We start from the raw sequence: 27,392 nt of genomic DNA, 5'->3' as shown, positions 1-27,392 counted from the left end.
ACATCATCTGTAAGATGGAGACTAAGGCAGGGCCCTTTGGAATACACAGAAAACAAATTAAACAAGCTTCATAAAAGGGAATTGTTGATGCAATACCTGAAAATTTGGAAATGGACTTTAGGATATAGCAACAGGAATTGCCCAGCTGAAGCAGTGTCATTTTCTCTGCGTGTATCTCTCTCATTCTGTCTCTGTCTCTCCCTCCCGACCCTTCCCATCTCGGGGCTCAATTTTCTCTCCATTCTTGGATCCATTCAGGATCTCACAATGTGTCTGTGAGCTGTTTCATAATGCCCAGGGACAGACAGGGCCTCTCTCCTACAGAGGCAGTCATTTCCAGGGCTGACAGGTACTGGCCAGCTCAGGTTACCTGTGAGCCACTTTCCCTCTGATTGGCCAAGCCTGATATACACCAGGGAGCGGGGAGGAGTCAGCTGGCAGGGGAGGGAGTATCCTAGGGAGAACCCTTAGGTGCTGTTACCAAAGGAGACGTGGCCAGGCATGGGGAAGACATCAAGGCATTTGGCCGAGCACGTGTCTCCCTGGGCTCTGGAGAGACCCAAGGAGCAGCCGAGCTCCAGCTGTGATGTGGACGCTGAGGTTTGTCCAGCAGAGGGAAGGCTCTTTTCTCCCAGCAGCTGTTGAGTCACTCTTTCCAGAAAGAGAGGCTTGAGAGCGTCTCAAGGGTGGAGGAGGATCTGGTTCCCTTGGGCTCCCAGGCAGCCCGGCTTCATTGTTTTCATTTGACTCAAGGCGCAGAGCAGTGAAGCCGGACAGGTGATGACTATCACGGCAGCACTGTGGTGTGATGTCCCTGTAAACGTGAAATTTCCACTACAAAGCATTCCCTCAGGCGCTGCAGATCCGGAAACAGCGGGATCCATAAAATCGGTAAAAATGCAAGCTGAAAATTGTGGTATAAACAATCCAGAGCAGAAGCAAAAGAAATTACTATGAATAAAACATATTGAAACATCCATGTGTTCTCAAGATTCTGCCCAGTGTGAGTTTTTTCTATTTACTTTTCCTTCTTTTTCTTTTTTTTTCACTAAAATAGAATTAGACAGTGTTGGCTTCCCTGGTGGCGCAGTAGTAAAGAATCTGCCTGCAGTTCAGGAGAACTGGGTTCAATTCCTGGGCTGGGAAGATCCCTTAGGGAAGGGAATGGTGACCCACTCCAGTATTCTTGCCTGGATAATCCCATGGACAGAGGAGCCTGGTGGGTTACAGTCCTTGGGGTCGCAAAGAGTCGGACACGACTGAGCAACTAACACTTTCACTTTTCACTATAGACAGTGTAAGTATCTGCTGGGATCTTAAAGCACTTTGGAGAGCACTTGGTTGCATTTAGGAGCAAATTTGAATTTCTATCCTTTAAGAGCTATTTATAAAGAGTAATGCCAAGAAATTTGAGGAGTCTCATAGAAAATTTTTCTCAAAGAAAAATTATTTTCTTTGATCACACACTCATTTCAGCAAAAAGGTCTGGAGTCTGCTCCTCCAATGCATGTGTAATTATGTATGAATTATATCCGTATATCAGGTTCTAATGTATTGTGTCCTCTAAGAAACATATGGAAAAGAGAAATTATAAAAGGTGAGAGAGGAAATAAAAATAGAAACTTCAGTCTTTCTTTCTGCCCTTTGAAAGATGTGATTGGGGAGGCCTAACAAGTCCAAAATCTGATGGGGTGAGGTCCAAAGGCAGAACTTCTGCTTGCCCAGGGGAATCTGTCTTTATTCAGTTAAAGCTTCCGACTGATCAGACAAGGCCCACTCATATTGTGGCAGATAATCTACTTTACTCAAAGTCTTACGTGTTAATCACATCCAAGAAGACACCTATCCTGAAATATCTGGAATAACGTTTGACCCAATATCTGGGCACCACAGCTCAATCAAACTGACGCAGAATTCACCATCACAAACCCACATGCTGCTGCTGCTAAGTCGCTTCAGTCGTGTCCGACTCTGTGCGACCCCATAGACGGCAGCCCACCAGCCTCCCCCGTCCCTGGGATTCTCCAGGCAAGAACACTGGAGTGGGTTGCCATTTCCTTCTCCAATGCATGAAAGTGAAAAGTGAAAGTGAAGTCGCTCAGTCGTGTCTGACTCTTAGTGACCCCATGGACTGCAGCCTTCCAGGCTCCTCCATCCATGGGATTTTCCAGGCAAGAGTACTGGAGTGGGATACCATTGCCTACTCCGCAAATCCACATGAGGACTCACCAATTCCTGCAGAGAATTATAGTCCATGAAGCCCACTGATTAATGTTTTATGTGCAAAGGAGATAGCCAAAAATTAGCAGGTGTTGAGTTGAATAAATTGAGACTCTTTGACTCAAAATATAGGTGAATGGATGAAAGTGGGACTTGGCACAATCTCTCAGGTGAGCATCGTGACACATGGATCAACAGCATCAGTGCTTTTCTCCTTTGACCTGTAAATGTCAGACCTAGGAATTCCGCTCAGAGATGTTCAGTGCAGTGTTACAGATAAGACAAAAAAAAAGTGCATCTGGAGGGAAAGAGATTTGATAAATTATGATAAGTGTTTTAATGAAATGCTGTGTTGAAATTCATGACAATTACTTTAAAATTTTTTATTGGTGTAGAGTTAATATACAATGTTGTGTTAATTTCTCCTATAGAACACAGTGACTTAGTAATACAAATACATACATTTTTTATATATTTTTCCCATTATGATTTGTGCATGTGTAAGCACATGCTAAGTCACCTCAGTTGTGTCTGACTCTTTGTGATCTTATGGACTGTAGCCCACCAGGTTCCATGGGATATTTCTTGACAATTATTAAGTGACTAGATACATACCTTCTACATAGGATATGGTTATCTCCTGTATTTTATTTTATTTATTTATTACTTGGCCAAACTGTGCAGCTTGGATAATCTTAGTTCCTGGACCAGGGACTGAGCCCATGCTCCCTGCAGTAGAAGTTCAGAGTCCTAACCACTGGTTACTGCCAGGGAAGTCCCATCTCCTGTATTTTAAACAAAAGCAATATACATATGTATAGGCTTATATATATAGAAATTTCCAGAAAGAGGGACAAGAAACTGCTACCAGCAGTTCACTCTGTGAAAGACAGACTTTTCACTTTTGAAGCCCTTAAAATGTCTTCTGTAACATGCATGTATATGGCTTTTACGTATTTTTTTAATGGCAGAGAGTTTAGCTCCTACTATAACAGCAGTTGAATTGATGTCTGAACCAGCCATGAGGATGTCCAGGACAAGCTGAGAGTGAGGATGTCCACAAGGTACTTTCTAAGTGAAGCAGGGCCCTGCCATATGGCTGCAGGGAGCAGGGAGACCCCAGATCCATAGAGACAGCCAGTGAAGTGGTCTACCTACGGTAGGGAGGCTGAAGGTGGCAGGGCAGCTGCGGGTGCTGAGGACATGCCCGGAGGAGCCAAGGGAGCCCTCGGGGTGTCAGCTGATGGATTTGTGATGCCAGGACCTGCTCCTTCAGGGCACAGTCAGGTCCTGCAACTCAGTGGTCAGCACACAGTAACTAAGGGAAGTGGTATCATCTAAGCACTTTCCTTGAATCAATTCATTAAACTCTCATGGCGACATAACAGTGTACCTACTAGTATTTCCCCACTCCACTGAAACAAAAGTCAATGAATGAATGAACGGGTGAATAAATGGATGAACGAAGCCACCCAAAGGTGGGTATGTTTCTAAAATAACTCCACAGGAAAAAAAGCATCTATGTGCGAGAGTTGGTTTTTGTTGCTTGCAACCCAGGCGATCAACTCATGGGCACGTCAGGGAACTGCACAGAAGCTGGAGACCCAAGTATGGGTCCAATCAGCAGTTTTCTTGGGCCCCTGGGAGCACCAAGTGGACTCAGAATTCAGGACCCCCATCCTGTGGGGTTTCCAGGTCAAAGAATCCAGGATTCTAGGATCAGTTATGATAGACTCACTCTCTTGAAGCTTATATGTTTAACCCCGCCCCAAATTTTTACATAACTTTCCATCTGAACCCTGCCATCTCCACTTCACAGTAGGAAGTATCTTGGGGAATAAACTGCTGTATAGTCCAAAGCAGGTTTTATGTTGTCTGGCATCTACAGATACTATAAGTTGTGTAGTTAGGATAACCATCTGACTTATTATCCGAATGTGGACATTTTGGGCATGAAAAGGGGCATGTTAATGTTTATGCTGAGACAAGAGGCAAAAGCTAGAAGTGTCCCAAGCCAAGCAGGGCATCGTACTTTGGGCAGAATGAATTCCTATCAGATCATGCCAGTTTCATGGACGCAGGACAGGCTGCTTCCCAGGGGCCCTGGGCAGAGGGGCCACCTGCTCCCCTGCCTTGTTCACAGGCAGCTTTGGCAGATTCCCATCCTGCCCCTCTGACCCCGCCGCTCCCTGGAGACACACAGCGGGGCTCTGGGCCAGGTCTCGAATGGCCCGAGGCTGGAGGGACCCGCAGCCAGGGTCACACCAAAAAGGGACTTTGCTCTGGTCTGTTTGCTCTGGTCTGCTCCCTGATCTGGCAGCAGGCTCTCCACAAGCTCCCCTCACTCCCTGGCACCCTCACCCCGCTGTTTATCCAGTCAAAGCACAGTCACCCGAGGGGCTGGCCACAGCAAACGTCCCCAGTCCCAGGGCACCCTTCCCTAAGCCAAACCCCACGTCATCCGATAAGTTGGGGCGGGCATGGGTTGAAATTTAACCATCAGTGCTTTGGGTGAGGTTTCACAAAAGAGGTGGGCCACCCCCACCCCACCGCTCGGCTGTCCTGCCAGAAGTGAGGGCAGAGAGTGGGGAAACCCCCCTCTGGTTGTTGGGTCCCCCGGGAACAGAGGCAAGATGGTCAGGCCCCCAGTGCTGGGCTGGAGTCATCTGAAGTCCTCAGGCCTGTCTCTCCTGGCCAAGCAGATATGGGGCACCCTCCGTAGCCACTTGCTAAGGCCGGCGCGATGGTGCTCGCAGGTTCCCTGTGCGCAGAGAAGGAGAAATGACGCTTGTAAGTAGAGCCTCCGGTCTCCGCAGTACAGACTCCCGTGCTGTGTGTCTCATGTTATGGCGTCTTTCATAATGGGAGATGGTTGGAGCCAGATGGCTTGGGTTCAGATTTCTACTCCATCTTTCCCGTGGGAGACGTGGGCTGGTCCTTAACCTCAGATCCATCAGGAGGGTGAGATGCTCGGAACAAGGAGGGAGCAAGTGACAACCTCCCCTCCATCTCGCAAGACAAGCTGTTATTACTCAATATCCTGCCCTCCCAGAATGAGCCATAGCAGCCAGTCGTTAGGGCTCCAAGCACCAGCAGAGAACATCTCAGTAAATTTGATAAATAGGCCGCCAGCCAGTTCCGTCCAGAGACTGGCCCAGGTCAGCCTCATCCTGGCGGTGGTGTCCTTGGTGTCCTGTGACCTTGGACTTGCCCCTCCCACTCTCTGAGCCTCAGGTTCTTCCTGTGTCAGATACAGGACCTGCAGGTACCCCTAAGTTCACCTCTGACGTCAGTATTCCACACAGGACAGTTGGAAGAGCTTGGACTTTGGAGCTAGCCTCCGTGTTGGGCATTGGTGACACTGGTCCGCGGGGAGAGCTGGTAGATTGCTTCATCTCCCCAAGCCTCAGTTTCCTCATCTGTAAAACAGGATGATGAAATCCCACAGGGGGCCACGTGAGGATGAAATGACTCGAGCAGAAAGCCTGGCATACACTGGACCCTTAAAAATACTACATTAGTTGCTCAGTCGTGTCCCACTCTTTGTGACCCTCTGGACTCTAGCCCACCATGCTCCTCTATCCATGGGAGTTTTCAGGCAATACTGGAGTGGGTTACCATTTCCTTCTGTGTGGGATCTTCCTGACCCAGGGATCAAACTCACGCATCCTGTGTCTCCTGTATTGCATGTGGGTTCTTTACCCACTGAGCCCAAATATTCTTACTTTTTCCAATTTTTCCGTGGTCCGCACCTGAGGATGATACCAAAATCCCCATCTCTCTGTTGTCCTCAGTCTCTCCTGGCTTCATACTCCCACCAGCGCTGTGTGATAAGTACCATTAAGATCCACCTTTTACAAGTGATGAAATTGAGACTCAGAGAGGTTGAGAAACTTGCCGAGGGGCACACAGCCACAGAGTGGTGGGGCCAGGACTCGGGTTCAGGTAGCCTGATGCTCTTCATGGTCACCAAGTATAAAACAGGATCCAGGTGTGAAGACATCTACAGTTAAGTGAAGAAAACCAACACGCAGGTCCACTTTGTACTGAGCAGTGCTTTTGGTTTTTTGAGAAGCCTTGAGTGTGTTTCTCTGAGCTTGGAGGAAAGTGCCAGAGGCTGAGCTCTACATCAGCCAGAGCAGCTGCCTCTGGGATCCAGGAGGGAGGGTCTTCCTCCCTAAGCAGACCCTTCTATATGGTTTGAAACTTGCAGGGAGTCTGGGTGGGGCCTGGCGTTCTGCATCTCTAGCAAGCTGCAGCCAGGCAGTGACCCACCTTCTGTGCGTGCTCAGCCATGTCAGCCTCTGCCACCCCGCGGACTGTAGCCCATCAGGCTCCTCTGTCCATGGGATTCTCCAGGCAAGAATACTGGAGTGGGCTGCCATGCCCTCCTCCAGAGCATCTTCCCAGCCCAGGGACTGGACCCGCCTCTCTTATGTCTCCTGCATTGGGAGGCGGGTTCTTCACCACTAGCGGCCACCTATGCTGGGGACCTGACCTTGTGTGCTGCGTAACTGAAAGCCTGGGGGTTGCGGGTGCCAAAGCTTCTATTCCAGGCCCTTCTGAGCAGGGTTTTCCTTGGATCCTGGGACTTTGGTTTCTCAGAGGACCCTCGCGTTTCCTGTTCTCTGACACTTGTAGCAACCCCCATGAGTCCACAGTCCTCCACCGCCTGCCTCTTCGGACTGGTCTGGGCTGGACCCCCGCCCCCCACTTCCCCGGCACAACTCCCTGTGACTGCGCTGTGACAGTGACCACAGGTCAGAATGACTGCGCACAGCCACAGGGCCACAGCGAGCTACATTCCATGGGAAAAGGACTCGGTCCTGGGCGTGGTCCCCGGGAGGAGATGGAGCGAAGGCCCCGCCTATAAAGGCGGGGTTACGAGGCCAAGGGTCAGGTGGTCCCAGGCTCCACGTGGGGCCAGGTTCCCCAAAGCTGGCTCCTCTGGAACCAAGTTTACAAGTTTCTGCCTCCTCGCTCTGAGGCTGGAATGGCGCCCATGCACCATGAGGGTCTTCTCTTCCCTGTCTCTGCCCCCAGTGCACCCCGTCTGGAAGGGTCCAGCCTCCGTGCCAGGGGGCACCCGGCAGTCCCCCATCAACATCCGCTGGAGGGACAGTGTCTACGATCCCCAACTGCAGCCCCTGGGGGTCTCCTACAATGCAGAGGCCTGCCTCTATGTCTGGAACACCGGCTACCTCTTCCAGGTGGAATTCGACGACTCCACCGAGGGGTCAGGTGAGCCTGAGAGGGGGTCCGGGCCCCTTGCTCCTGTGAGTCCTGAGAGTGGGTCACAGCAGGGGGGGAAGGCTGAGGCTGGTGGCGGGGATGGACAGAGTGATGGTCACTCTAAAGCTGGTGATGCTGACCAGCTATGTTGGTGTCACATCACTGGGGGATGAAAGGGAACAATGAGGTCCTCCCCTGGGGGTTATATTCCAGGGGCTGGAAGGAAGAAACTGGGAGCTAATAAAACATAATTACATTGCACTCTGAGGAGAAAAGCAGAGTGGGGTGGAGGAGAGAGGCACGGAGGTGGGGAGTCCTGGACGGAGAGGAGGAAGAATTGTGGCCAGGCGTCCAAGATCTGGGAACCTCATTGGTCCCCGCTCAGAGTGAGACGGGCAGTGACGTGGCTGACACCCAGCTGCTTCAGGAAGCAGTGGGGAGCAGGGTCGAGCAGGAGGCTGTGTGGAGTGCTGGTGATGGAGGCTGCGGGGCAGGGCTCAGCATCCTCCCAAGGAATCTGGTGACCATCTCACCGAAGCCTCACCGGGATGCCTTACAAGTGTGGGGTGGGGACTCTGTAGGTTTGGGAAGTTTCCTTCCACTGCTGTTTTACTTGGCAAGATTGGCTGTACTGGACTTTTTTCAACACCTAGACACATCATCATAAGCCTTGTTTACATTAAACATGTGTTCTCTCTCTGGGAATAAGGAATTTATGACAGGCAGAGGATGCCCATGTGACAAGTCCTCAGTGAAAATATGGGGCATCAAGTCTCCTGTGGGCACCCCTTGTGGGCAATGCTCCACATGTGTTGTCATAGCTTGTTGCTAGGATTCAGGGCATCTTGTCACTCCAGAAAGGACCCTGGAAGCCTGGTCTCCTCCAGACACTGCCTCACCCTATGCTGATATTGCTTGCATCCTTTGTCTGTAATACGTCTTAGCCATGCTTAGGACTTAGTGTGCCAACTTTTCTCTGCCTTCGTTGGTCTGTTCCAAGTCTAGATTCCAAAGGAGCAACTAAAGTTGGCTTTTCAGGTTTAATATGCTTTGTATTAAATTTTTTTCAATTTTATGCAGCAACTTTAAAAAACAGACTGTACCTGAGTTCTGGGAGTTGTCCTAGGGAACCGTCAAACCTGTAGACCCCCAGCACAACCCCCAGACCCAAGCCCTCTCCAGGCCAGCCCTCAGTCCACCTCCTCCCACAGGCCCAGTAGTCTTGTTCACTAACCCATCAGCCCGGTGAGGACGTGAACACCACAAGGGCAGGATCACTCTTACTGGACACTGCAGGTGCTCAATAAATTGGAAGATAAACCATGAATGAAAAGCTAAAGCTATGAATGAGCCAGGCAGAGGGACTGGTCAGTGAAGGAAGGCCCAGCCTGACCCTCCCCGACTCTGATGGACCGATGGTGCAACAGGGGACGGGAGCCCTTTTTCCCTGTGCTGGGCCCTGTGCGCTTCTCACACATCATGACTCAGTGTTACACATGGTGTCCATAGTATATATATGTCAATCCCAGACTCCCGATTCATCCCACCTCCCCTTCCCCACTTTGGTGTCTATATGTTTGTTCTCTCTGTCTGTGACTCTTTTTCTGCTTTGCAAATAAGATCATCTATATCATTTATCTAGATATATGCGTTAATATATGATATTTGTTTTTCTCTCTCTGACTTACTTCACTCCGTATAACAATTTGTGGGTCCATCCACATCTCTACAAATGGCACCATTTCATTACTTTCTATGACTGAGTAGTATTCCATTGTATACATGTACCAAATCTTCTTTTTCCACTCATTGATCAATAGACATTTAGGTTGCTCAACACAGCATTTTTTAAAAAATATATTTTGGAGTGGCTTTTTTTTTTAGTGCCTTCCATTTTATTTATTTTTTTATAAATTCATTTATTTATTTTAACTGGAGAATAATTACTGTCCAATATTGTGATGATTTTTGCAGTACATCAGCATGAATTGGCACAGGTATACATGTGTCCCCCCCATCCTGAACATGACATCCCACCTGCCTCCCCACCCAATCCCTCTGGATTTTCCTAGAGCACTGGCTTTGGGTACCCAGCCTAATGCATCATCAGCACAGCATTTTTAAAAGCCAGGTAAGGGAGAAGTGTCTCAGGGTCTGTGATCAGCTTGTGCACAATTCTCTGATCAGCTGATGATGATAAACCCTTAGGCTCCAATAGGTCTGGGAACTGTGTGTTCAGTTCAGTCAGTTCAGTTGCTCAGTTACGTCTGACTCTTTGCAACCCCATGCACTGGAGCATGCCAGGTCTCCCTGTCCATTTCCAACTCCCAGAGCTTGCTCAAACTCATATTCATTGAGTCAGTGATGCCATCCAACCATCTTACCCTCTGTGGTCCCCTTCTCCTCCTGCCTTTGGTCTTTCCCAGCATCAGGGTCTTTTCCAATGAATCAGTTCTTTACATCAGGTGGCCAAAGTACTGGTGCTTCAGCTTCAGCGTCAGTCCCTCCAATGAATATTCAGAACTGATTTCCTTTAGGACTGACTGGTTGGATCTCCTTGCAGTCCAAGGGACTCTCAAGAGTCTTCTCCAACACCACAGCTCAAAAGCATCAGTTCTTTGGCACTCAGCCTTCTTTATGGTCCGGCTCTCATATCCATACATGACTACTGGAAAAACCATAGCCTTGACTAGATGAACCTTTGGTGGCAAAGTAATGTCTCTGCTTTTTAATATGCTGTCTAGTCATTGATCTGTTGCTTTTTTTGGTCATTGCTTTTCTTCTAAGGAGCAAGCATCTTTTAATTTCATGGCTGCAGTCACCATCTGCAGTGATTTTGGAGCCCAAGAAAATAAAGTCTGACACTGTTTCCCCATCTATTTGCCATGAAGTGATGGGACCGGATGCCATGATCTTAGTTTTCTGAATGTTGAGCTTTAAGCCAACTTTTTCACTCTCCTCTTTCACTTTCTTCAAGAGGCTCTTTAGTTCTTCTTCACTTTCTGCCGTAAGGGTGGTGTCATCTGCATATCTGAGGTTATTGATATTTCTCCCGGCAATCTTGATTCCAGCTTGTGCTTCATCAAGCCGAGTGTTTCTCATGCTGTACTCTGCATAGAAGTTAAATAAGCAGGGTGACAATGTACAGCCTTGACGTACTGCTTTCCCTATTTGGAACCTGGTGTTCCAGTTGTTCCAGTTGTTCCTGTTGTTCCAGTCTGTTGTTCCATGTCCAGTTCTAACTGTTGCTTCCTGACCTACATACAGATTTCTCAAGAGGCATAAAATATGAAAAACTCCAAAGGTCACTTTGGACTTGTGTGTGTGTATTGTTAAGATACATTTGACAAAATAATTCCCCAGGGGAAAGGGGCTGGCGGTTGAGCTTGGCACTCACTCTGCCGCCTGGTCGGCAGAGCACCCAACACCCTGACTGAGATCCTCACCAAGATCACATGCCGGGGACGTGTGAGTCCAGGGGAAATCTTGGCACTGTTTCTCGAAGGGGGAAGGTATGCTGGACAGACAGACATGCAAACACTCCCTTTCACAATCACTCCCTCTGGATGAACTGCAGCACGCCACAGACAGACGCCACCGTGGAGGCTCTGAGCATCTTCATTCTATGCAAGGAGGAGGCTGGGGGCAGGGCCAGAGGGGTCTGGTTCAAGTCCAACTCCTCTTGATCCTAAAGCCAGCGTTGCATCACTGTGTCAGCTGAGTACTGACACGTCCAGGCACGGCTGGTCAGAACCCTTCCTCCCTCAACTCTGCCTTCCTCTGGGCGAATTTGTTCCAGGAGAGGGATTCCCAAATGGGGGAGGATGGAGCCTGCAGCACTCCACCCGGCAGAGCAGCACAAGGGGCAGCACCTCGATCCCCACGACTGCCGCATCAGCCCCCTGCTGATGGTCATCACCCAGTTTCAGTCACTCATGTCGGGTGATCCTGCCTGGAGCAGGAGAGACCCGAGAGGGGAGGACCCCAGGGGTACTGGGGAGGAGAGAGGCACACTCCCCAAGTCTCCTGGGAGCCCCCACCTTGCGGTTGAACCTGGGCTGACCCTGGGCCCCCCTGATTCTGATCGCTCTCAAATTGAAGGCTCTTGCACACTGTTACAGCCAGGCCTCTGCCTTGACCGGGTCCTGACCCCCGCTTTCTGGCTCCTCCACTACTTCTCAGTCTGGCTTGAAGGGCCCCACCCTGTCCTGCCACAGACCAAAAGAAATATCTGGGTGTCTCTCCCTGGCCATATAAATTAGTTGGATAATTCCCCCCGTGGCCTGTGTCCACACCCGCCAATCTGCTTTCACTTTACTTGTCATTTTCCCCAAAGCCCAGTTTCCTCTGCTTTTCTCTCCTGCTCAATTTCACATGCTGCTCCCGCCCTCCAGCCTTGAGCCCCCTCAGTTCAGACTTGCTGTCTTCTTTGTTCACCTCCAATGGAAATTGGGAGCTGCCTGGAGCAGAGGAAATGGAAAATGCAGCTGAAAGACAGGAAGAGCTCAAAAAAGTTCTGCAGTAAGAAAATGAAAATCATTTTCTTGGGAGTGAGACACTCCCATGATTTTTTTTTTTTAAATGCATAGACAGAAAGGGAAAGCCTCGGGGCAGGAAGGGAGGTGAGTGGAGAAGAACGTGGTGCAGAAGTGACCATGCACAAAATGTTCACGTTGGTCAGGTCATGCCAGCAGGTCAACATAGGAACCCCAGAGACCCAGAGCCGAGGCTGAGGGCGCTGGGGTTCCACGGGGTCAGGGACAGGCGTGCTCGAGATCAAGGCCCGCCAGCAACGATGAGCAACAGAGCTGGAGCCAGTGGTTCTTTCCAAGGAATGTGCGGCTGAAGGCCAGGGAAGGAAAGCTGCCGGCAGGGAGGAACACAGCGCCGGCTCCAGACTCATGGTCACACCCCACAAGCCCCTCACAGGCCAGGCCCCCTCATCTCAGCTCCAGAGAGATCCTCTCCTTAAGGCGTGACGGTGCCACTTCTACCCGATGGGCAGTGTAGGTGCAGAAAATGGGGTTGAAGGTCAAGGGCCAAAGGCCACAGGTAGATCCTGCCACTCCGCTCCTTGTGGAGACGCCTGTGTTCTCTGAACCAGGTCCTAGCTTACCATCAGCGGTGACTGCTCTACCGCCGCCAAGTGCATGTGAATGCCTGTTATGTGAGTGTGTGAATCAGGGTATACTTTTCAAGGCATTTAGTTCCACCTGCCCCTGTGCCATCCACACCCCAGGAGGCCAGGGCGGCCCTGCCTTATCCTCTGCATCTCCAGCACTTAGCAGAAACTGTGGCACATTGTAGGAACTCAGTGAGTATTTGTTGAATGAATGAATGATTTTCCCTTTTTATGCTTTGTGGCTGGCCAAGCCCCCTCTGAAGGACACTTTCTTAAAATACATTTATTCCTCAAAGTCTTTACATGCAGGTCCTGTCTTAGGGGTAATAGTGGCTGTTTCTGATGACAACAAATCTCCACCTTGATGATGAAGATGGCGACCATGATGTTAATAATAACAATGAGACAGTAACAATAACAGAAGGTGGTCCCACTGCTGGAGCTCCTCCTGGTGCCAGGGGCCAGGCCAGGAAACGTTTTGTAAGGGCCAGCCATGTTCTGATGGGGAAGGCGTCATCATCATTGTGCAAACGTCAGGTCTGAGGTGCAGAGAGATAAGACCACTGTGCAGAGAGACGCTGCTTGAAAGCAGGGTCTGTGCTCACGCTTGCCTGGCTTCAGACCCAGAGTCGACGTGCAGTGATCCCAGAGGTTAGGTCCCAGAGAGCAACCTGATCCGCCGCACTCCTGGATTTTGGAATTCTGGGGTGGGTTTGTACCCCTCAGCGCTGGCCCCAAGTTGTGGCTCCTGCTTACCTGGAGAGAATGACAAAGACCTCCCTGATCCAGAGAACACTTAGAGCATCAGATCATCAGATGTGCTAAGATGTTAAATCCCAGGGGGGCACCGAGAACAGGCTGATCCTCAGTGCCACTGAGTTATTTGCAGTTCTAAGTATTAGTCACTCAGTCACGTCTGACTCTTTGCAATCCCATGGACTATAGCCCGCCAGGCTCCTCGGTCCATGGGATTTTCCAGGTGAGAATACTGGAGTTGGCAGCCATTCCCTTCTCCAGGCAATATTCCTGACCCAGGGATCGAACCTGGGTCTCCCACATTGCAGGCAGATTCTTTACCATCTGAGCCACTAGGGAAACCCAGTCATTCTAAGTAGAACATCTCAAACTGATACCATTGAGTTATTTTCAATTTTGATTAAATAGAACATCTCAAACTGTTCTCAGACTTATTTTAAGCCTTAAAACGGTGCCTGCCAAACGGCCTGTTTATCCCGGTCAAAGCACCAAAGTACTAATAGATGGCTGTTATCAGTGGCTGTTATGAGAACAGAGACGGTAGGTCTGAGCTGGGAGTCAGGCTCCAACATCACTGTCCTTGGGGATGCGATTCCCCAGCTGTGTGTTGAGCACCTGGAGCCTCCTGGGCGGGGGTGGGGGGTGGGGGGAGGAGCAGGTGGGGGGGGCGGAGGATGCATGGCCTCCAGTCTGTGAACAGTGGCGCTGCTGGTGGAGTCTGGGGCTGGCAAACTAAAAGTCCCCTTGTCACAGATCAGGCTCATCTTTTCAACTGTTTCCTTGAAGGGAGTTACTCTGACACTGTCAGTATGAAGTCACTAAGATGATTTTATCCAGGGTGGCTGCCAGTTGTTTTAAACTGAGTTCCTCATTTTGCTACAAGAAAGGACAGATGTTCAGCTTGAACTCCTCCACAAAAGCCAAGGGCTGGACCTTCAAGCAGGCCTGGGTTGGGGTGGCTGGTGGACCTGGACCAGGTGACTAGGTCCTGTGAGTCTCAATTTTCTCATCTTGAAATTGGGCCAATAGTAGCTGTTTGCGGGGTCATTGTGAGGAGCAGTCACTGGGGAAGGTGGGGGCTGCGCATGATGCTTAGTGTATAGCAGGCACTTGGCAAAGGCTGACTCACCCGTGAATGGCACTCGGAGCGCGTGCTGGCTGTCCACCAGGCGTTGACAGGTGGGGGTGCCTAGCGCCAGGACGCAGGAGATGCTGACCACTGAGAACCGACGGGACCCTATCCTCAATCAGCCGCTTCATCCCATCGCAGAGATGAGTGCTGTGGCTGCCGGCTCTGTGTCCTTTGGTGCTTCCAGAAGACCGGGTGTTCTGCTAAGAAGTTTGTGTTTAATCCTTGCAGCATCCCTATGGAGTAGTTGCTAGGATCCTCCCCATTTTACAGGCGTGGAGACTGAGGCTAGGAGCAGTTTGGTAACCGGACCAAGATCACTGCGTTTGGAGGCGATGGTGCCAGCACCGACCCAGTGCAAACCCCCGACCACTGCAGCAACAGGACGCTGTTCTCTGGTTTTGAAGTAAAGATACCGGTGCCTGGCTCGGGGCTGTCTGTGCCCGTCCATCTACCTTTACAGACATGGTTCCAGAGAAGGAGGAGGAAGAGGCTCGAGGTGTAGAAAAGGGACACCCGAGCTTGACCGAAGCAGCTCCTGTACCAGCTGGTGCTGCTTCTCTGCTGAAATGCGCGTGAAGGACGGAAGTCAACAGGCATAGCAGTTACAGGCTCCCGCTGCACCTCCACCGGCCAGCCACAGGGCGCCGCTGCAGCCCACCCCAGCACTGACACTCCTCGCACAGTGCTCTGCTCCCGATCCACACCCGCAGGTCTCAGAGCTGGCAATGGGCAGCAGCTCTCGGGGTGTGCTTGGTCCCAGCCGGGGTGGCCGCCGCCCACTGACAGATGACCGGGTGTCAGGGAGGAAAGGCCCTGCCGCCGACAGCAGCTCGTCTTCCCTGTGGCCCGGATTCCAAAGCCGACCTCCGTCCACAGCCTCTTCCTTAAACGGCTGCCTCTTTGGGAAGCAGGCAGGAGGGAGAGGCTAGCCCCTTGCGAGAGGCTAGCCTTGGAGGGTTCTAGGGGCAGCTGGATGCGGAGGGCAGGGGAGCAAGCGGGGCCTGGGGTGGGGAGCGACAACCGTGGGCCCTGGGCCCTGGTCCAGGCCTGGCTGAAGGACGACCTTAGGAAAGTCCTCCCCGGCCAGAGGAGGGGGCGATGCCCATGCCCAGCCCCCTTCCCACTCCCCACTCTCTGCTGGTGACCACCGGCACGCAGGGAGTTTTCTACAAGGTTAGCTTTGGCCGGTCTGGCCAGTGCCAGCTCACGGTGGGTTAGTGCCTCGTGTAGTTGGTGTCGCTCTTTCTGGAGACCTTACGTGGTGTCTCCAGAGTCCTCAGATGCTCGAGCTGGAAGGGACCACCAGGACCACCTAGCTAGGAATCTTTTCTTCTTTAATCAGTGAAGAGGCCAAGTGCCTGAAAGGTGGCAGGGTGCGTGGTCGCCGGCATCATTGTCGTCACCATCTGATGACTGCACATGAAGAGCCATCCTGCCAACGCTGCTCTTCTCACAGGTGGGACAGCTGAGGCTCCAAGAGGCTGAGCAACTTGGTCAAGGTCACACAGCACATGCACGCGTTAGTGCCTTTTGGTGACCCCATGTGTCTGCTGGCCAGGGCTGCCACCTCCCCTGCCATCAGAAATGGCACAAAAATCCCACCACCGGTATTGGCATAATTTCCTTAGGTGATGTTTTGTACCCAAGGCCTGGTTTGGGGCGTCAGACCTGATGTTGAATCCTACCTCCCGTGGCCAGGATAACCAGAAACCTCTTTGACTTCTCCTAATAAATTGAAAAACTACACAAGGAGCTTGTTCAAATGCAGGCTCCCAGCCCCTGCCCTGGACCTCTGGGGCCCACAGTTCAGGGGTGAGCCCCCATGCATCACGATCACAGTTCTTGGGGAGGCTTTCCGGGGATCTGGAATGACTTAGACAGTGGTCATCTGGTGAGGCTGGACCGAGCAGGGGCTGCCTGGAGATCAGCCCCAGTGGGAAAGTAGCGCCTTGTAGCTCAGAATTTGTGTATTTAAACATCTTGCTCATTGCATATTAGCTTATGAAATTATTTGGTGATAGAATTCTGTCTGCCATTCTTTCATTCAAAAGACATCTCTCTCTGTCTCTCTTTTTTAACTAAAGGAAAGTTGAAAAGTCTTACAGGACTGGCACGCATCTCAGAATCGGTTTTTCTTGCCTTCCTGCTGCCTGCCCAAGCGCCACCTGGTGGCAGCACCAGACTCTGCATCTCTCCCGGGTTCCCCATGAGTCACTGGGGCCCACCGGGGCCAGGTGACTTGGAACAGACAAGGTCCCACCTTTCAGCTGTGGTTTTAGCAACACGGATCTCTCAAGAGTGACAGCATGTGACCTCAGTGTCGTTGGGGTCACAGCAGCTCCACAGTCTGACAAGCAGACTAACACCATGTCCATGGCTTTACTTTCCAGGAATCAGCGGTGGCCCCTTGGAAAATCACTACAGACTAAAGCAGTTCCACTTCCACTGGGGAGCAGTGAACGAGTGGGGCTCAGAGCACACGGTGGACGACCGCGTGTACCCCGCAGAGGTTTGTAGCAGCTAATACGTGGGGGCTTCCCGAGTGCCTCGGCCACCTGAGGTCAAGTGGCCAAGCATCCTGGTTGCTCAGAAAGGATTTCCCGGGACATGGAACTCAGTGCTCAAGCCAGAACCATTGGCCACCCCGTCCATTCACTCTCAGGACTATCCTTAAGGGGAGAGTAACATCAGCACTTTCACTGACTGAAAGAAGAGACTGAGGTTCTGAGTGGTACTGTGACTTGCCAGAGTCAGAGGCTGGGTTTCAGGAAAGAGTCTGTGCCCTTAGCTCAGCCTCGCTTGAGGCTGGTCCACTGGGGACAAGCTTCCTGTCCTTAGAGGCATTTGAGGCCTTTTACTGAGAATAGAAAATCTTTACGATAGAAACTACCTCCTTAAAACAAAGTGATATTTGGGACATTCCAAAATGAGAGTCAGTAAAGAAAAGGAGCAGAGACAAAGGTCAGGAATTGAGTTTGAGGTGATAAGTGGGGCCTTATAGATGCCCCCCAATATTTTATTATGAAATTTTTCCAACTTACCCCCTCCAAAGAAAATGAAAGAACTGCATAGCGAGAACCCGTAAAGTCACTCGCCATATAGATCCTGTGTTGATATTTGCCGTATTCACTCTATTTCACCCCCATCCACCCGCCAACCACCTGGCTTTCTGATGCATTTCAAGTTCTTGACTGTTTCTGTTGCCATCATTATGGAATTAGTATTATAGAACCAGAGCCCAGTCGGACCAAAACCTGAACATTGCTGTGATCACACAGCCAGAGGTGGCCTCTGGGGACAGTTGATAATTAGGGAGTGACATTATCACTCAAACAATTAGTGATTGTTATAACTTCCCTCACTAATTGAGTTATAACTTCCCTATGGCTTCCCTGGTGGCTCAGATGGTAAAGTGTCTGCCTGCAATGAGGGAGACCCGGGTTCAATCCCTGGGTTGGGAAGATCCCCTGGAGAAGGAAGTGTCAACCCACTACAGTACTCTTGCCTGGAAAATCCCATGGACTGAAAAGCCTGGTAGGCTACAGTCCATGGGGTCGCAAAGAGTTGGACGTGACTGAGCAACTTCACTTTCACTTTCATAACTGCACACATCTTTACAAATATAACAAAAATGAAGGAATAGCAGCTTGTAACACATCTGCTTTCAGCAAGCCACATTCCTCTTAATAACGGTGTTCCTGCCCCTTGGTCTTTACTGAGCAGCTATTTCAACAGAGGAAGTCGCTGCTATGTGCTCATTTACGAGTTGGACACAACTGAGCAACTTCACTTTCACTTTTCACTTTCATGCATTGGAGAAGGAAATGGCAATCCACTCCAGTGTTCTTGCCTGGAGAATCCCAAGGATGGGGGAAGCCTGGTGGGCTGCCGTCTATGGGGTCGCACAGAGTCGGACACGACTGAAGCGACTTAGCAGCAGCAGCAGGAGCCGAATCAGAGCTTGGGACCCACCACAGCCTGACTGTCCCTGAGTCAGGTGGGCAGGGGCTGCAAGGCTGTGCTGGCCATGTCACTGGCCTCTGTTGGAACAGGCCATTTCCTGTGGGGTTTGGAAGGCAAGGCCAGCCCCCTACGGCAGGGTCTGAGAAGGAGGTAGGCTCTGGGCAGGGCCCCGAGATTTCTTCTATTTCTGGAAGACCCCACAGGACAGTGGGTAGGGAGTTCCAGGTGAGACACGGGAAGACAGAAGGAACCCACGCCACCCTAATGGTCCCCAGTTTGTGTGGTCAGGAACAGTGGGACTTGTTGGCAGTGGGTTCCGCCTGGGCCCAGCACCCTGGCAGGGCTCCCCATGCCCTCGAGTCCATCAGCCAACTGGGGGAGGATCTTGCCCACCATGAGAGGCTGGAGGCCTCTCTGGGCCGAGTCTTCATGGCCTCAAGGCCTGGGTCAGGGTTCAGAAAGGCCTCCACCACCATACGCTGCAGCAGGAAATGCCAACACTCAGGCCCCGTCCTGGTTCCATCACGCAGAACCCAGGGGTCCTGGCTCTGCCTCCTGCTCACCAGTGCCCCAGAAATGCCCAATCCCCCAGCCATTCCCTGCTGATTTAAATCCTTATCATCTGGTCAGCTGTAATGCCGAGTTCAGACTTAGGAAAACCAGCAGAAGGTGTGAAGAATAAGGAATTCAGGAGAGGGTGACAGAAAAAGCGCCATTTGGGTGGTGTACTCGCATTTAAAATTATCCTGTTTATCTGAAACTCAGATTCAACTGAGAGTCCTATGTGTGATCTGGCTACCCTGGTTCAAGGCTGGCTGTGTGTGCGTGTACTTAGTCGCTCGGTCGTGTCGGACTCTTTGCCACCCATGGAGGGTAGCCCACCAGGCTCCTCTGTCCATGGGATTCTCTAGGCAAGAGTACTGGAGTGGGTTGCCATGCCCTCCTCCAGGGGATCTCCCCAACCCAAGGGTCGAACCCAGGTCTCCCGCATTGTAGGCCGATTCTTTACCATCTGAGCCACCAGGGAAGCCTGAGCTGTCTGAGTGGTAGCCAATAATCCAACCACCGTGTGTGTTTGACAGAGTTAAAGCGAGCCTCCTTTCTTTCCCGCTGAGAACTAAGGCTCTGCTTTCTGGGGTTTGAGTGAGCCTGGTCTGGGCGAGGCGGCACTAGTGGTAAAGAACCCTCTTACAGGAGGCGTAAGAGACACGGGTTTGATCCCTGGGTGGGGAAGATCCCCTGGTGGAGGGCATGGCAACCCACTCCAGTACTCTTGCCTGGAGAATCCCATAGACAGAGGAGCCTGGCGGGCTACAGTCCACAGAGTTGCAAAGAGTCGGACATGACTAAAGCGGTTCAGCACGCATGCACACACACGCACAGGCTGGGCGACCTGCCTGCAGCCATGAATCATGACAGCCGCACAGAGGGGAGCGAGGATTTGCCTCTGGCCTCTGCAACCTGGTGATGAGGGACTCTCCTCCTGGGTTCCAGCTGCACTTGGTTCACTGGAACGCTGTGAAATACCAGAACTACACAGATGCCGTGACAGGAGCAGATGGCTTGGCGGTGGTAGGTGTATTTTTAAAGGTAAGTGGGCCGGGACACAGCTATCCTAGTGAGACCTGCTTTCTAGGCATGGTCTCCTTAGGATGACATGTGCTTGTCACCCTGTCCCTGGCCCTGTCACGTGACCACTCCCCGTGCCATGCTGTGCAGCTGGGGGCCCGCCATGAGGAGCTGCAGGAGCTGGTGGCAGTCTTGCCAGACATAAAGCACAAGGTAAGCTACGTACTTTGAAATCAGCATAACCAAAAAAGCAAGATTGCTTAGAGTAATGGCTCCTTTGCAAAGAAAACCAAATGAACAAACTAGTTGGGAGAGCGGAGCAGTGCTGAGGGGGTCTGAGTCCAGTCCTGAACCTGGGGCTCCCTGGGGCTCCAGGGCTGATGCCAGCTGTCTCCAGCTGGCTCACCCACTTGAACGTGTTCCTGCTATTCCTAAGTCCTCCCCACTGGGTATAACGGGGTATCCCAATACTCAGCCACTCAGGCATCATCTTGAAGACTTTTGCCTTGTCTGCTGCCAGTACTACTGTTAGTTATGTAGTATTTTTCATGAGATTAATCTACTTCAAAATTTTTAGTCTTGTCCCAGGCAACAACCTCAACCAAGTGATAATGTTAGTTTTAAAACCCATTGAAACGAATTCCCAACTATGGTCATTTAAGAATATCCACCAGCAAGCCACCTGGCCTCCTTAGGGTCAACCCATCCCAGGAGAAGAGGGAGGTGGGGTGAGGAGGCCCCATCCGGACCCAGTACAGCCCAACAGACAGCACAGCCAGCAAGGTACCAGCTGAGAGAAGACTTTGATGGAGAAATGGAAATTCCTATACAACCTGCAGTTTATTTGTTCAGTGCCGAACAAAAGAATTCAGAGAGGGAAGGAGTCACCGCATGGTCCTTGGCCGTGGGGACGGATGGGGCTCTGATGTGTCTTGACAATGGCCAGAGTGACTCCAGAGGGGAGCTGGGGACCGGCCCTTCCTCGGACGCTTTTCGGGGGCCGTTTGATCTGTGCAGCACACTCCCCTTGATGTTGGCCTCCTGGGACCAGAGCAGCTCGCTCCCCCGCTGCCCATGTGCCAGCTCAGGAACTCAGCAAGGTCGAGGTACTGGAAGGACCCTCCTCCTCGCTGGTCCGCAGCCAAAGTAAACCTGGACTGTTCCCTGCAGCATCCACCCCCCAGGCGTTGTCCCACCTCCTGGTGGGGAAGAAAGAGCTGCTGTGAGGGGCTGTGTGCTAAGGGGGCCATGCTTCCCCGAAGGCTCTGGGCAAACACATAGGCAAAACGGTGCCAGAGGGAGTGAGGGAGGAAGCTGCTGGACAAGCTGACGCTTGTCCCGGGGCCTCAGCTTCCTCAGCTGAAAAGTGAGATTTAGAAGCTTAGGAGAGAAAGGCCCCATCTTGGAGGGCAGGGGTCTGTGCCTCGTGGGTCAGGAGAGTGACAGCTTGAGTCATCCATCAGTCTGCACTCCCTCCTGGGTTCCCCAATGTCTGGGTGGACTTTGAACATTGGCGGCAGTAGGGGTCACCTCCGTGAGGGCCAGCTCTGAGGGACGGGGCAGGCCTCCTGTAGCACCTGAGTCCTGCCGCAGTCTGGTCACATGGCTTTGGAAAGGTCTTATCTGTCTTGTCTTAATCAGTGAAACAGACATAAAGGCTGGTTCTGGAAAATCAGTGAAACAGACATAAAGGCTGGTTCTAGAAATCCAAGGTGAGAGCCTCAGAGGGCATCTGGCAGGTCAGCACCTTGGGACCAGGGTCTGGGGGGAGGAGGTCTGAGGGGGTTTATCTGTCCCCCCCCACACCTGCTGGTAGGACTTTCTGCATTTTGTCCTGTGTGCAATGTGGCCTGTGCCCTTTAAGAACCGAGTAGACCGTATGGGGGAGTATTACTCAGCCAGGCAAAGGAATGACACACTGACACTGGCTGCAACGGGGATGGACTTTGAACACAGCATTCTGAGCGAAAGAAGCCAGATGCAGAACTCCCCAGGTTATGTGATGCCACTTCTCGAAACGTCCAGAATGGGCAGATCAGGGAGCCTGTGGCGGGGTGGAGGTTAGGGGAAGTGACACCTTAAGAGTCTCTACTGGGGCTCTTTTTCTCTGGAGCTCTGTTTTGACGAACATGTTCTAGAATTGACTGTGCTAAGGGTTCACATGTCTGTGAACATGAAGCCTTAGGACTGTGCACTTTAGATGGGTGGGCACCACACTGTGGGAATGTCATTTCCGTGACGCCCTTTAAAGTCGTTGACTAGACATTGGTTACAAGCCATCTGCTGTCGCTTCCCTCCGTTAGAAGTGAGTTCCACGATGGCAAGTAGTGGGTCCACCTTGTGTGCTCCGGCAGCCCCAGCACCTAAGACAGGTCTACCATGCTGCTGCTGCTGCTGCTAAGTCACTTCAGTCGTGTCCGACTCTGTGTGACCCCATAGACGGCAGCCCACCAGGCTCCCCCGTCCCTGGGATTCTCCAGGCAAGAACACTGGAGTGGGTTGCCATTTCCTTCTCCAATGCAGGAAAGTGAAAAGTGAAAGTGAAGTAGCTCAGTTGTGTCTGACCCTCATCGACACCATGGACTGCAGCCTACCAGGCTCCTCTGTCCATGGGATTTTCCAGGCAAGGGTACTGGAGTGGGGTGCCATTGCCTTCTCCATGGGTGCTCATCAAATAGCTGAGTGGGCAAGTGACATGGAATCCCTCCAGTCACTAGGAACCTGGAGACAAGTTTCTGTCCTTTCTAGAGCATGGAAAGCAAGCCAATGTGAATTCTGAACACAGGGCTCCCAAGCATGGCATGAGCTGACACAGCAGCCTGGAGCACTAGGCTGTCCTGGTCCATCAACGCCACCCCCCTACCGTGATGAGAGGGAAAATTGTGATATGAGTCAAGGAATCTGGCCAGAGCAGCATGTCCTCCTGCACATGTGTAATTACACGACTCTCATGTCAGGGAGGGCTGCTTTAAAGAGAGGATCAGCTGTCTCAAGAGTATAATATTTTCTGGTATAGCCACTACGGAAAACAGTCTAGTGATCCCTGAAAAATCTAAACACAGAGTTAACATGGGGTCCCACGTTTCTACTTCTGGTATATCCTCGAATCATTAAAAGCAGGGACTTGAAGAGATATTTGTACACTCATGTTTATATCAGCTTTATTAACAGCGCAGATGTGGAAGCAACCCGAGTGTCGGTTAGTGATGGTGGATACACAGAACATGGTCCATCGGCACAGTGGAATATTACTGGGCAGTAAAAAGTGGGAAATTCTGGGACTTCCCTTGCGGTCCGGTAGTTAAGACTTCAAGCTCCCGGTGCAGGGGACCCAAGTTTGATCCCTGGTCAGGGAACTAGATCCCACATGCCACAACAAAGAATTTGCATGCCACAACTAAAGATCCAGCATCTGGTGCAGTTAAATTAAAAAATAAATAAATAGTTTTAAGAGGAAGGGGGGATTCTGACACAGGCTCCAACACAGATGGACCTAAAGGACATTGTGCTGAGTGAGATAAGCCAGTCACAAAAGGACAAATCCCATATTATTCCATCTATACGAGATCCCTAGAGGAGTCACATTCATAGAGTCAGAAAGTAGATGGTGAGTGCAAGGGGCTGGGGGAGGGGAGTAGAGCTGGAGAGGGGAGGAGAGCTAGTGTGTGATGGGGACAGAGTTTCAGTCTGAAATGCTGAAAACCTTCCACGGGTGATGGTGGGATGGTCGCACAACACGGTGAAGGTACTTAACCCCGCTGAACTGTGTTTTAAATGGCTAAAATGGCACACTTTGTGTCGTGCATGTTATTTGACATCAACCTTGAAGACTGTGATATTTTCACAGCCAAGGTATAGGAAACCTGAGTAGCTTTAAAAGAAAACATACAAACCTGTGGTGGACACCCCTGCTCAGTGTGGAAGGCCACGTCCTCTTGTTACAGTTTCCAAATGTGGCAGCCGCGGCCTTGGCCTCTATCCCAGGGATGTGCTCCACTCCAGGCCAGTCACTGAGATGAAGCCGAGTGCGGTGCCCCCTTTCTGGCCTCCTCCACCCACCTGACAGCCCATGCTCTCCTCCCTCAGGACGCACGAGCAGCCCTGGGCCCCTTCCAGCCCTCCTGCCTGCTGCCTGCCTGCCAGGACTACTGGACATACCCAGGCTCCCTGACCACGCCGCCACTGTCCGAGTCGGTCACCTGGATCATCCACAAGAAGCCCATCGAGGTGGCTCAGGACCAGGTGAGTGGCACCTGTATCCGGCGCACGGGACTTCATGGGGATCCCTCTGATTTGGCAGCTTCACTGAGACAGTGTGAGTGAGCATTGTGGGGTTTCATGCTTTGGTGCATTTTTGATGTTCCTTCACAAGAACAATTTCCAGTTGAAATAGGAGCTCGTGGGGGTTGAACAGAAGTTCCCAGTATTGCAGCTCTTCTCCTGACCTAGAGACATTGGTGTGTGAGAGGGAGGTAGAGACAGAGACAGAGAGAGAGGGGCAAGAGACAGACAGAGGAGAGAGAAAGAGAGACAGAGACAGAACCAGAGGCAGAGAGACAGAGACAAAGGAAAAGAGAGAGAGAGAAAGGGGCAGAAGGCGGTGGGCGAAGGGGAACGAGCTGGGGACAGACGGTTGTGCTCAGCAGCTTCTAATCTTAGTGGTCAGCCTCAGGTGTGGCGAGTTTCCAAGATGATAGTCGCTGGGGCAAGGCCAGCGCCTGCTCTTTGGTCTCCACTGGGGTAAAGCAGCCTTACAGAACAGAAGTGATATTATCATTGGGACATGGGCCCTTGCTCATTCAGAGACCTCTGTGGGTATTTGCAAATGAGTAACTTAGGCAATTGGAGAAGGCAATGGCACCCCACTCCAGTACTCTTGCCTGGAAAATCCCATGGACTGAGGAGCCTGGTAGGCTGCAGTCCATGGGGTCGCTAAGAGTCAGGCATGACTAAGCACCTTCACTTTCACTTTTCACTGTCATGCATTGGAGAAGAAAATGGCAACCCACTCTAGTATTCTTGCCTGGAGAATCCCAGGGACAGAGGAGCCTAGTGGGCTGCCGTCTATGGGGTCGCACAGAGTCGGACATGACTGAAGCAACTTAGCAGCAGCAGCAGCAGCAACTTAGGCAATAAAGGGATGTCATAGGTGAGTGCTGGAGAGCCGTGAAAGAAGTAGGGTCGCTGCAGGAGAAGAGGAGGATTAGGGTCTGTCCCACTTCTTTGACCAACAGAACAGTAAGAAATCACACTGTGATAAGACGTTATAGAATATAAATGCCCAGAGAAAATTCCAGAGGGGTTGTATCAGTCAGCTATTGCTGCAAAATGCCACCTAACAAACCACCCCCAAACTCAACAGCTTAAACAAGCATTTCTTTTTCCCTACTCACAGATATTTGGGAGCTAGGGCGCTGTTTTGGGCAAAGTTGGGTGTTGGGTCAGGCCATGTCTCTCATGGTTCTTGGACCAGTGGCCACCCAGGGCTGCTTGTCACAGCACAAGATAGCAAAAGAAGGGCCAACTCACACACGCACGTTTATGGCCTCTGCTTGCGTCACAACTGCTCACATCCTGTTGACCAACGCAAGTTATGGCCAGGCCAAGGCCAGAGGGGCAGGAAGGAGGCGAGAATCTATTTGCTGAGTGATGCCTGAAGCTGTCACACAGAGGCACACCAAAAAGTTAACCCTGGTTGTCCCAGGGTCACAGGTCTGCAGTGGTTCTTATTTTCTTTCTCTTCCTTTATTAAATATTGTGTGTCTGGGTATATATGTGTGTGTGTGTGTTAGTTGCTCAGTCATGTCTGACTCTTTGTGATCCCATGGACTGTAGCCCACCAGGCTCCTCTCTCCATAGAATTTTCCAGGCAAAAATACTGGAGTGGGTAGCCATTCCCTCCTCCAGGGGATCTTCCCAATCCTGGGATCAAACTCTGGTCTCCTGCACTGGCAGGTGAGTTCTTTACAGTCTGAAGCAGTAGATATTATTCATATACTTTTTTCAAGTTGAAGTATCTTTTTCTCCGGGAATTTCCAGAATCTGGAGAAACTCTGTCTGTCTAGAGCAGAGTTCCGAGATGACAACTGTGCAGCAGGCATGCTCCTCTTGACCAGCCTCTGCCCAGGACAGACATTTCTAATAGATCACAGCAGCATTCACCACCTTGGTTTCAGCTCTGCACTTCCTGAGGGCTCTCAATGAGCACTTGGATGTCCTTCCAGCCTTTCGCTTCTGTAAAACATCCTCTTATTTAAAAGTCATGAGATGGGACTTCCCTGGTGGTCCAGTGGCCAAGACTCCACACTCCCAATGCAGGGCGTCAGGGTTCAATCCCTGTTCAGGGAACTAGACCCTGCGCACCACAACTAAAGGTCCTGCATGCCACAACAAAGACCAGAGATCCAGCGTGCCGCAGCCAAGACCCAGTGAAGCCAAATAAAAACAAAAACAAAAAACAAAACCCTGGAGAAGATGCTGTTGTGTGTGTGTTCAGTCACTTAGTTGTGTCCAATGCTTTGTGACCCCATGGACTGCAGCATGCCAGGCTTCCCTGAGGTGATGCTATTTGCTTTGAAAGGTTAAAGGTGAGATCACCAATCTTGCCACAGAATGGAACTGTTACAGACATGGTTGAAACTGGCCATCCTCACCAACACCCCTCTATTACTCAGCAGATACACCCGTTAGGAGTCAGATGTTACGGTAGGAGAGGGTGGGTGAGTGGGGGGCAGGGGGAGGTGACACAGTGACCACAATCTCTGCACGCCGCTGCCCAGCAGGAAAATAGAAACGTAAGTCAAGAGTTTTAAGGCAGAGTGGTGAGTATCACATAAAAATGCAGGGTGGGGTTGGGCGGCTGTAGAGGCACTATGAGCACCCGCTGGATGGCAGGGAAGAGCCCGAAAGGACATTGCTGTTCCACCACATTGGTTTCATCATATAGGGCCATCCCCAACTCAGGCTGGGAGGGCCCTTCACAAGACAGGACAGGCACGGGGGCCGGTTCACTCCGTGCCTGCACCCAGCTTGCATCCACACCCTCCCTTCCAGCTGGCCGCGTTTCGCTCGCTCCTGTTTTCTGTGCCTGGTGAAGAAGAGAAGACGATGGTAAACAACTACCGCCCACTCCAACCCCTGATGAACCGGAAGGTCCGTTCGTCCTTCCAGGCCACTCACGAGGGAGCAAGACTCTAAATTCACTCTGCCCGTGCTAACAGGTAGAACTGACTTTAACAAGAGAAAGTATTGTTTCCTGGGCTTCACGGTCCGATCGTGTGTAACCTTTGAAATTAAAAAGAGAGCAAAAGGTTATGATTTCCGTCAATGTACTTTGCAGTTGCAAGGAAAAAAATGGCTTCAAAGAAGCTTGAGCATCCCAGGGAATGGAAGTCTTGC

General features: G+C 51.3%; 1 protein-coding gene and 1 long non-coding RNA gene across 2 annotated transcripts; both read left to right on the top strand.

Annotated features, from left to right (window-relative positions):
* The first annotated feature begins 79 nt into the window (after window positions 1–79).
* Window positions 80–977, top strand: LOC104974754 (uncharacterized). The gene is made up of 2 exons (XR_812618.4): window positions 80–600; window positions 754–977. It is a non-coding gene; the product is annotated as an uncharacterized lncRNA (long non-coding RNA).
* Window positions 978–4,785: 3,808 nt separating this feature from the next.
* On the top strand, window positions 4,786–27,299 carry CA5A (carbonic anhydrase 5A). The gene is given in 7 exon segments (NM_001192409.1): window positions 4,786–5,010; window positions 7,264–7,461; window positions 16,853–16,971; window positions 19,920–20,015; window positions 20,145–20,207; window positions 24,081–24,236; window positions 27,048–27,299. Coding segments are annotated over 7 exon segments (933 nt in total). The 5' UTR covers window positions 4,786–4,853; the 3' UTR covers window positions 27,192–27,299.
* Window positions 27,300–27,392: the final 93 nt, after the last annotated feature.

Source organism: Bos taurus, chromosome 18, assembly GCF_002263795.3.
Source record: "Bos taurus isolate L1 Dominette 01449 registration number 42190680 breed Hereford chromosome 18, ARS-UCD2.0, whole genome shotgun sequence".
NCBI classification, from domain to species: Eukaryota; Metazoa; Chordata; class Mammalia; order Artiodactyla; family Bovidae; genus Bos; species Bos taurus.
Note: the sequence above shows the minus strand (reverse complement) of the source record. Positions and strands in the feature narration are given on the sequence as shown.